Below are 11,691 nucleotides of genomic sequence, written 5' to 3' on the forward strand. Positions count from 1 at the left end.
CTGTCAACGGCTGTGATTAAAAGATAAAATTTTGGATTGAATATCGGCCCTCTAATCAAATAGTTCGCCTTCTTTTGATTCTATGAATTTTTTTTTTTTATGTTTATTTACGTGTAGAAGTCTAAGTTTATTTAGATACGTACTCACCACACGTGCATGTCACAAGTTTATTTAGTTTGATCTTGATGTTTTATTCTATTTTTTAATGTCAATTTTTGAATTTATTGATAATCAATTGACTACATCTTTATTTATTTTTATTTTTTATATCATATAAGGAATGTCATATCTAATAAAATAGTTTTCCTAATAAAAGGATGCAAAAGGTTTCAAATTACATAATGACATAATGTGGGTCAAATTACATGATTAATTAAAGAAATATGCTGGCCTATTTTTTATTGTTAAATAATTATTATTTTCATTGATCTATTTTTTTTAATAAAAATATGTTATTTTGTATGATAATTTTTTAATCTTATAATATGTCTCTGTTGTAACGCACGTGCATGATACTAGTTTATATATAACCACCACGTAAAATACAAGTTATCATTCTCTGTACTGTTTATGCCCTGAGAAAATAGTGTTCTAAATGCGTCCCGCACATTGCTGAAGTGATCATATATGCTAACGCAAGATAATGCCACACACACACACACACACACACATATTTTCAATAACAAACATTAAGTTTATATTTCAATAACAAACATTTTATAAATTTACGATTGTATTAGGACTTAGTATATTTTTCTATTTTTGACTGAAGTCTGTACATAATTTTATTTTATTTTCAAGTTTTGAAATTATGTATATAAAATATATCTATATACATTTTTTGCGTTATGCGGTAACCACCCACCTAAATAACGCATATAACATTTTAAAATAATATAAGAAAAATTCAATTGCAATAAATGTGGAAGATTTTGTATCTGCCACTAAAATTTTTTTTTTTGGTATCTGCTCTTGTGCTTTTCCAACATTATCTCAACAATGATTTTTTTTTTTTTTTACTTTTCTCTCCCTCTTTATAACCTCATTTTTTTTTTGTTACAGAGGAGATCAAAAGTGTGCATGTCTACATATGCAGAAATGATGTGGGTAGAGAGGAAGTTATTGAGAGGGACTGCACATTCTCTCGTGAAACATATTTCGAGTTAGACAGCAATTTCTTCAGACTTGTCAGTTGATTATAATTTTATTGTTTTGAGAATTAGTCTTTAATATAGTAGTTAAGAACAATATTCTCCTTGCGAGAGATCACAAGTTTAAAATATAGGTGAGAAAAATTATTGTTGATATTTGAAGAGGAGTCCCTTATGAATTTTTACAAAAAGAAATGTCTGTTGACTATACATGAATCTTTAATTACCTCAAAGATGAAGGCTCGATCCCGACCTTTCATCAACATTTTCTTTTTGTTTTATTTCATATTGATTTGAATTAGTCATAATTTGTATTTAATAACTGAACTAATTGAGGTCCAAGGTTTTTTATTTAATAACTGAATTAAACTATATTAATTAGTTTTAATTATTTCATTATTGAGGTCCAAGGTTCTTTTAGATAAGTGCAGTTAAAATTGATTCATTTGTTGTATTTTTAGGATTGCATTTTAGATTTCAAGTATAGCTCTTTCCCAACACAGAGCCACGATAGATTTTTCTATAAACAACCTCGCAATTGTAGGAAACTGATAGAGCTTAGAAAAATATATATACTTTTGACTTGTATAATGATATAGAATATCGATGACATTAGCCCATAAATGACATAAAAAGATAGTTCAAAATTTTATACAAGAAAATGAATTAGTAATTTAAACCCCAACTTCCTCTCTAGGCTTTTTAGATTCTCGTGTTGTCCTGTGTGGATTTATATTATTTATTCAGACTTGTGGTGCTGAATAATTATTTAAATATTAGTTTTTTTTTAATGTAAACAACTACTAGGGGTGTCCAAATTTTTTTTACCTGACACGTGTCGGCTGGCTCGTTTATTTTTTTCTGAACAGTTTAATGAATTTTCCAAATTATTTCAATGTTTTATTTTTTGGGCTGGGAAGAGAAAATATGTTGTCACTTGAGTCAGGAAAGAAAAACATATTCCTAACCACTAGGCAGAATTATTATTTATTTGTCTAAATAGCAACATTTATTGTATTTAATATATTTCTGAAAGTAAATAGATCAGAGTGGATTGATGACCCGTCACCCGTCCGGATCGGGTTGAGTTGAGTTAGCTTTGATCTGATTGACTCAACCCGAACAAATAGGAGAGTAGCACCCTGTTATTCAAAATCTAACCGTTGATTTTTTTCGTGCACGAATCTCAACACAGATGAATGACCGAATTTGGAATAATGGGGGCCTGCTTTCCTATTTGGAGAGCAGCGGAATTGGCTCCCAAAATGAGTAGGGTTAAAATGCACTATTGGTTTTGTACCCCAACCAAATCCTATGTCTCTATCTCCGTTTACAAAGTTCAAATAGTCGATCTGAACCGTTTATCTTGTTCTACATATTAAAATGTGCTTACTGCTTAGAGACCAAATTTTATATTTTTTTTCGAATTTTTTTTTACTATTTTTTTAGATAGGTACAAAATCACGGCATCTGGACCATCCAAAAACAGTGATTTTGTATCTATCTAAAAAAATAGTAAAAAAATTTCAAAAAATATAAAATTTGGTCTCTAAGCACATTTTAATATGTAGAACAAGATAAACAGTTCGGATCGACTGTTTAAACTTTTTAAACGGAGATAGAGACGTGGAATATATATGATTGGAACACAAAACCAATGGTGCATTTTAACCCTTCTCGACACAAAATTCATGTGAAGACCACCAACTCCGTCCCATATCATGAATTAGTTATACAATTTTTTTTTTCTCTTTTTAACAAAAACATTAACATGACACTTAAAGAGCAGTTTAAGGACTAAAGCTTCTTCTCTTTAATTAATTAAGGACCGAAAGATAAAATAAATGGAAAATCAAATAAACTATGGCATTAGCAAAATTTACATGACTTAATGTCATGCTTTGCTGATGACTTTCCTGACTACTTTGCAATTGGCACCAATAGCATGTCTCGTCATAATTGTGTATATATTTGATTTTTAATATTTAATATGTCTGATTCAAGATTTTTTATCGGGAGAAAGGGTAGGTAGCACAATTGGCTAGGAATAAGTCCTAGAATTGTTGTACTCAAAGATCGAGAGTTCGATTCCTCCTCACGACTTTGCAGCTTCTGCGAAAATTTTCAAAAAAAAAAAAAAGATTTTTTTATCAAGTTTATAACAAGCCATGATACAAAGTTTATATACTATTTAGACAATTTATTAGACATGGGAGGAAACCAAATCATTAGAAGAACCACACAAGTTAAATTTTTTTGTAAGTTGCTTATTATGGTATAGTTACTTATTATTGTATCAAATTATCAATATATTTTATTTTATATGGTGATATATGTGTCATGTAACATAAAGATTTTTCTAATTAATTTCAATATTAGTTCCATGTACAAATTTAATATTTTAATTGTTGTGACAGGAATTTAAACAATTGAAATTCCACAGTTTCAAGTTCATCCAATCAGAACCCGTTGTAAACAATTTTCGTTTTCAATACTTTCGAAAATTGTTGAGCACCCATGAAAGAATATGCATTCCTTCACAGTTCAGAGGCAAACAAACATACACCTTATGTTCTTCTTTAATCTTTGTCATTGATGATTCACATATTGGAGACAAAGAGCTTCCACTAACATATTTATTTTTTCTACAATTAAATAAAATTCGTTTTGTTCTAAAAAAATATTTACCGTAGATATATATTTGTTTTTCAGTTTTGTAAATAATTACTAAAATATTTTAAAAAAATAATATTTATGTAATCTCAATTAGTTAGTGTAAGCAAAGCGAATTCAGAGCAGATAATGCTAATATCAAATTTGTATCTATCTTTCGATGATCGGATAGTAAATAGATGTCAAATTTTAAAATTAAATTCGCCTTAAACAAATACAAATACAAATACAAAGCGGATAAATCCATGAAAATGAATTCAAATACGACTACGAAGTGAACAATTATCTGAAAATTGAATCATGAACTTTGAGATAAAAATACTAATTAAGAAAATTAAGAAAAATAAATCAGAAGATTAAAAAAATGACTTTCTGAACAAAAGATGAAATAATACTCCAAAGAAAATAAAAAAATTAACAATACTTAATTGAGTTAGGATACTTAGTAATAATCCCACATTGAATAATTCAAACAATAAATGAAATAATAATATAAAAAAATGAACAGGCAACGCCCACACACACTGAAATACTGAATAGTCCAAACAAAAGTTTAAATAAAAAAAAATTAACATACCAGCGCATGGAAAAGAAAAACTGTCCGGTTCCTCTGGAGCACGAATTATTAGTCCCATATTTAATAGAAAAGTATGGAATGATTATATATTAATCTCTCCGCGAAAGAAAACAAACTCGGATTTCTGGTTCCGGGTACAATGGACATCCTTTCCGAATTCCGATGCTAAACCTGTATAAACTCGTTATCTACAAATGTTTAATAAATAAATAAATAATATTTTGTGAATCACCGGAGAAATTTACAATTTTTTCACATGCAACCTCTATTTAAGAAAAACATTAACACGACACTTAAAAGAGCAGTTTAAGGACCAGTGTTTCTTCTCTTTAATTAATTAAGGACCAAAAGATAAAATAAATGGAAACTCAAATAAATTGTGACATTATCAAAACTTACATGATTTAATTTCATGCTTTGCTGATGACTTTCCTGACTACTACTTTGCAATTAACACCAATAGCATGTCTCGTCATAATTGTGTGTGTGTGTATATATATTTGATTTTTAATATGTCTGATTCAAGATTATCATCGGACTTATTTAGTCATGATACAATGTTTATATACTATTTAGACAACTTATTAGACATGGGAGAAAATCAAAACATTAGAAGAACTACACAAGTTGAATTTTTTTGTAAGTTGCTTATTATATTATGCTATTAATATATTTTATTTTGCATGGCGATATATGTGTCATGTAACATAACGATTTTTCTAATTAATTTCAATATTAGTTTCATGTATAAATTTGATATTTTAATTGTTATGACAGGGATTTAAACAATTGGAATGCCACAGTTACAAGTTCATCCAATTAGAACTCGTTGTAAACAATTAGTAAATTTTTATTGTACGATTATCATGAGATGTGTTGTCTTTATGAAAATTTTAAATCATCTAATTATGAAGATTAGCTCAGCACAGAGAGAAGTATGAGGAGAGTTGTTGATAATAAAAAATTTGTGAAAAATACCTTTTTTTCTTTCTCAAGTCCGAGTGAACTAATTACTGAATAATTTTTATTTTCTATGGTTAATTAGACATAATCAGACATGATCAAGTCCTCTTATTAATAAAATTAATAAAAAGGGATATATTGCGATTGATTTGGAATGAAAGAAATAGAGTATGTTTTATGTGCCATGTAAATGATCAAGTACTATATAGTCAGAGGAGTTGATCATGTTTTCTATTGCTTTTAAGACTTTGGTAATTTTTGCTTTTATTAAGAGAAATTTTGAAAATGTAATAATGGAGTTGGATTTGTAGTTTTTGTTATTGATAAGGTAAGAATTGTAATATTTTTGTAATGGGTGTAATAGGTAGATATAATATTTATTAGGGTATTGATACTATATGTTTAGTATTTTGCCTTAAAAAAATGTTATGTTTGTATGATTCGGAAATTCAATAAATAGGAAGATCACACTTTTGTCAACAACAACAATAATTACTGCATAATTTTTTTACATAAATTTAATAATAAAAATTGTCGCTCCCAGTTATTTGTACAAGAGTATTATAATTTTTTTTTACGTTCTATAAATTGTATTATGTTGCAAATTAAAATAACAAAACTGACCTTTTGTCATATTATTATTGTTGTAACCTAAATATTTGGGCCACCTTGATATTTCTTTCTCTAAAATTTTTGGAAAAAAAAAACAATTTTGAGAATCTTGCTAAAGAAGATGGAAAATTTGAAAAAGTTAACAATAGTAAGTGAATGAAATTAGATAAGAAAAAAAATATTTGAATTGAACGGCACACATTCGATTTTTTGAGTTGCAAAAAAAAAATGGTGAGAAAACATATATTAAAGATATTGTTCTCTTAAATAACAACATCAATTGGGAATTATATTTGTCATGAAAGTTGTGGATTCACCAAATAAGTCCCTCTTTACTTTTTTTTTTTTTTTCCAATTCTTGTCAACTGTACTCGAGGAAATGCTTACTAATTGTATGCTTATGTTTTAAAATTATAACTATTATAACTGCAAAATAGTGTTTTTGCTGATGATACAAAAAAACACTTTGAATTATTTGCTTTCTTGATTGCGGTATACTTGCAACAAGTTATGAGATGCTCAAACTTTTTAATAAAAATAGCAATTAATATAGCAAAAGAAAGCGAAATTCGTCCTGAACAACTGACAAGACTTAAGTTCGTTCTTGTATATTTTTTTTATTCAAATACTATAAATTGAAAATTGAAATAATGTTAGATGCAAAACTCCTAAATAAAACCGAAGTTGACATATCCAACGGTTCTAACTAACATCTAATATTACATTTTATTTTCCACTGGCCTAATTAACCTAAACTCGAGGAAATCGTGGCCGATCCAAAGGGCATCGGTTCAAATTCGATCTGTTCGATTGTAATCGTTCAATAACCCTAAGATTCGTGCAGACTTGATCCGTTCAAATCTTGAACTGTCTACACGATTTTGATGCAAATCGAACGGACCGCCCGCATTACGAACTTGAGAGAACCTCGATATATTTGATATCTCCTTATCCTGTCAATCGGCCCATGGGCCTTCAAATATACTCTGTTGCTAGTTAACATGAGATCAGATCGGATCAGAGATCAGAATAAAAAACAATGAGATTAGTGTAGAACTATATATCTGACCAATGAAGTCGCACTCCAGTGTCCAGTACCAGATTTCCAGCATCATCTCCGATTCTTCCAGAGGAGAAAAATGGCGAAAAAAGTGCTCTTGCTGTGCGGTGACTATGCGGAGGACTATGAAGTACTGCTGATTATTCATGCCTTATGAAATAATTTGTTGCTTTGTAGATAGATTGATTAATCGGTTTGATTTTTTTGTTATGATTCGTAGGTGATGGTTCCTTTCCAAGCTTTACAGGCGTATGGGATCGATGTCGATGCCGTTTGCCCAGGGAAGAAGGCTGGAGATGTTTGTCGCACTGCTGTGCATCAATCATCAGGCCACCAAGTAATTAAATTTCAATTTCTTTTTGAATTTATCACTTTTCAGGGTAATCAAGTCAATTGCATGGTTCTTCTAATAACTTGATCATATATAGAAGAATTAATTTTGGTAATTTCTCACGTTTGGTTGCTTTGACTTCTCAAGTAATGGCTTCTTTGTCCAACTGTTCAGGAGAAATCTGTTATTTTGATGGTATAGGTGTTTTAGTCTTTCAAATACGTAATTACTGCCATTAATCTGAAAAACTGGTACGCTTAAACTGGTACATTTTATGAGGAAACCTAGGCTACAAACTTTCCTTTAAATCTGGTGGAAAAATAATTCAGCGTAACCAAATCATACAAATCGTGAGATACATTCTGATATCTTTTTAAATTTAATTGTGCTTCCTAATTGTTGGGGTTTTATTATTAAATGGTACATTTGGGTCAACTCCTTGCATGTGGGGTTCATCTTGCCAGGCAAATCATGGGCCAGCTATGAGATGTAAAGAAAATAATTTAAAGTAGTTACAATCATGCTGGTCACATAGTACATTTTTTTAATATCTTTTGAATTCTTAATTGCCCCCTAATTGTTGGCAAATTTAATTATTAAATGGTACATATGGTCAACTCCTGGCATCTGGTATTGATGTTGTCAAGCAAACGAAGAACCAACTATGCTGCAATTTTATATTTATAGCTAAATAAGTTTACCCTTGAATTGGCCCTTTTTAGCTTACTCTATTTCACATAACCAAATTATATATATATATATTTTTTTTGCATAACTTATTCCAGAGAGAACATTGTAGCAGTGCAAAAATAATATTTCGCAATTGCCTACCATTAAACAGATATCATATTACTGGTCATATTGCCATTAGTTCCTGTATTTTTGCCCTTGACAAAACTATAAGAACTGAAGTTATTTACTGGGTTGCTTTATTTTTTGTTATGGCAGAAAAGGAGCTTTACTTCTATATTTATTTTTTCCCTTTTTCAAATACTATTGTTCTGAGTATATGAACCTTACAGACATACTCTGAATCAAGAGGCCACAACTTTGCACTCAATGCGACCTTCGACTCAATTGACGTAGCCCAATACGATGGCCTTGTCATCCCTGGTGGACGGGCCCCAGAGTACCTTGCCACAAATGAATCTGTCTTGACTTTAGTCCAAAAGTTCTTCCAAGCGAACAAGCCGATCGCATCTGTCTGCCATGGTCAACTGATCCTTGCTGCTGCAGGAATCATCGCAAATAAGACGTGCACAGCATATTCGGCATGCAAGCCAGCCTTGATTGATGCTGGTTGCCAGTGGGTTGAGGCTGATACTATGGATAAGTGTGTAGCGGATGGGAATTTAATAACGGGTGCGACTTATGATGCACACCCGGAGTTCATCAGCCTGTTTGTTAAGACTCTTGGAGGGAGTGTCACTGGCTCGGATAAAAAGATTTTATTCCTTTGTGGGGTATGTTTGTTTTTTATTATGCTTGAATGGTTTATATCAGTAGCAGTTCTAAGTTTGGCAATTATTGCTGAGAGCACTATCCTATGATAATTCTGTTAGAAATAATACTATGGTTTTTTTTTTCTTTCTAAGTTACATCTGATAAAATTGTGTTCCTTAGGTTACAATATTGCACTGTAGTCTACAGTGCCTATTTACAATATACCAGAAAGCAGTTGTTATAGTTGAGAATTTTGGAAAGACCAAAATGTGGTTGGATTTGATTTTGAAATATCAGAGATAATATTTTGGGTATTTGAAAATGGTATAATAATGGATCTAAATTGCTTAAGAGGAAAACTAATTGATACTGCTACTCTTGCAAGTTACAACATGAGAAGATTTAAAGTTTTATTGTACTGATATGTCCTCATATAAAGTCATATAAAATTGAAACAGGACTTCATGGAGGATTATGAGGTAATGGTACCGTACCAATCTCTTCAAGCCCTAGGCTGCACTGTGCATGCAGTCTGCCCTGACAAACAAGCTGGTGACAAGTGTGCAACTGCCATTCATGACTTCGAGGGAGATCAAACATACAGTGAGAAACCTGGCCATGATTTTGCCCTCAATGCTTCTTTTGATCAGTTGAATTTTTCAGAATATGACGCCCTTGTGATCCCTGGTGGGCGGGCCCCAGAGTATCTCGCCTTGAACGAGAAGGTAATAGAGATTGTGAGAGAGTTTATGGAGAAGAAGAAGCCAGTTGCCTCGATTTGTCACGGACAGCAGATTTTGTCTGCTGCTGGCGTATTAAAGGTTTGTTTCTTTAATTTATGTTCTTAGCAAGTTTTGTCTTTTTTAAGCACAATGCCCAAATGGTCATTGGATAATGTGATTTGAACTGCTTGTCTGAAATTTCGTTAGACAACCTTGTAGAATTTGGTTATTCCCACTTTGGTCCTGGACTTTTATTTATTAAACCGAATTTTAGCTACTTTATGTTTTCTTCGGTCACTTCGGGATCCTCATGTGCTGGGTCCCTTATAAAATTTTAGTTTAGGTATCAAAACGGAGAAGGCATGATAATTTAGGTCCATCTTATTTTTAGTGTTTTTTTAAACCTTGTGCATACTGAACGAATAAAAAAAAAAGCATTTCAATATTTACATCAATGTGAACCAAAATTTTGTAGGGGAGGAAATGCACAGCATATCCTGCTGTCAAGCTGAATGTGGTACTTGCCGGTGCGACATGGCTTGAACCCGATCCGATTCACCGTTGTTTTACCGATGGTAACTTGGTTACTGGTGCAGCTTGGCCTGGCCATCCTGAATTCGTTGCTCAGCTCATGGCCCTGCTCGGTATCAGAGTCTCTTTTTGATGCATCAATGGCTGGTTTAGAAAAGAGAACACTGTGAGAACTACATGTCGTGATATGATGTTTTCACAAGTAAATGCTTGAAACGAAGTACTTATTATGCTATTTGATGTTTTTTTTTTTCTTTTTGTTTGGAACACTCTTTGTTTGGCAACGGGTTATACTAATAAACGGTTTGCACTCCAAAAATAAAAATATATGCTTTATTTTAGTTGAGAAAATTGGTTTTCATTTTGTCAGTTCAAGGCATCTGATGCTCTTTTGCCCTTTGATGTTCTTTTTTTTTTTTTTTTTTTTTTTTGGAACACACTTTGTTTGGCTACGGGTTAAAATAATAAACGGTTTGCTCTCTAAAAAAAATATATATATATATATGAATCCAAAAAAAAAAAAAAAAAAATATGCTTCATTTTAGTTGGGAAAATTGATTTTCATTTCATTGAATCAGTTATTGGCCCCAGTATAAATTCCAAATGCGACAATATTATATGAGCAAATCTGACACTCAGGTTCATTGCGGTTGGGGAAGTTTGTAGTGTTTGAATTTCAACGGTTATATCTCTAATATTATTTAAAGCTTGCATAATTTATTATTATTATTAGAGAATTTCGAAATAAAACATTAAAATTTTCAAGCTCTATAGTTTATTTTACAGGAAATTACAGCATATTAAATGTTTCAAATTAATTTTGAAGACGATTAAAATTATTAGATCTTTAAAACATGCGGTTATGCTCCAAGTAAACATATTTTAACTTAATTTCTTTGTTAATTAATAAAATTTTATGAAATTATCTTTTACAAAAAGTCTAGATAAGACAAAACAAAGCATGTAATGTATTAATCGGACAAATCGGCCGATTTGACGGACTTAATTATCCAATATATAACAAACCACTACTTAATAAAATGACCGATTAAAAAGCCTATGGATCATGCAATCACAAAAAAATCACTTTCCTATATTTTCTCCTTGTTAATACCACCCTCTTCATTATATTCTGAAACATTATTATTTTTCTCTATTCTCATTTACTAATTCTAAATTTCACTATTTTAGCTTCTATCCAAAACATACCCTTAATGCTACAATGTGTGGAGCTTCCATCGGCCACGAAGATCTCGCATATTCAGTAGGGAGTAGGGACCAACAACTAAGACTCGCAGTGGCAAGATCTGATCTGTTACAATACTATATATATTTCATGAGGTCCCTCGCAAAAATGAAGAATATTCTCCTGAAAAGTTAAACAGATATTTTGACTATATGATTTAAACTAAAATGAGGCTACGGTAATATGAATATTAAGAACGGATCTCGATCCATGCATGCTACAGATTTATATCTTGATTTCAAAGTTCAAACAATCAATATGAATTATTAAAATAATTTTCATACGGAAATATTTTTGGAAGCAACATTTTATATTTTTTGGATTTTATTTATTTATTCAAATAAGTAGAAAATAATTGTTTTTAGATGATTCAAAATTTTTA

General features: G+C 30.9%; 1 protein-coding gene across 1 annotated transcript; it reads left to right on the forward strand.

Annotated features, from left to right (window-relative positions):
• The first annotated feature begins 6,979 nt into the window (after positions 1–6,979).
• On the forward strand, positions 6,980–10,414 carry DJ1D (Class I glutamine amidotransferase-like superfamily protein). Its single transcript, XM_078295035.1, has 5 exons — positions 6,980–7,166; positions 7,257–7,373; positions 8,390–8,830; positions 9,269–9,631; positions 10,008–10,414. The coding sequence occupies exons 1-5, from the start codon at positions 7,116–7,118 to the stop codon at positions 10,194–10,196; spliced, it is 1,161 nt and encodes a 386-aa protein (XP_078151161.1). The 5' UTR covers positions 6,980–7,115; the 3' UTR covers positions 10,197–10,414.
• Positions 10,415–11,691: the final 1,277 nt, after the last annotated feature.

Source organism: Carex rostrata, chromosome 2, assembly GCF_964058835.1.
Source record: "Carex rostrata chromosome 2, lpCarRost1.2, whole genome shotgun sequence".
NCBI classification, from domain to species: Eukaryota; Viridiplantae; Streptophyta; class Magnoliopsida; order Poales; family Cyperaceae; genus Carex; species Carex rostrata.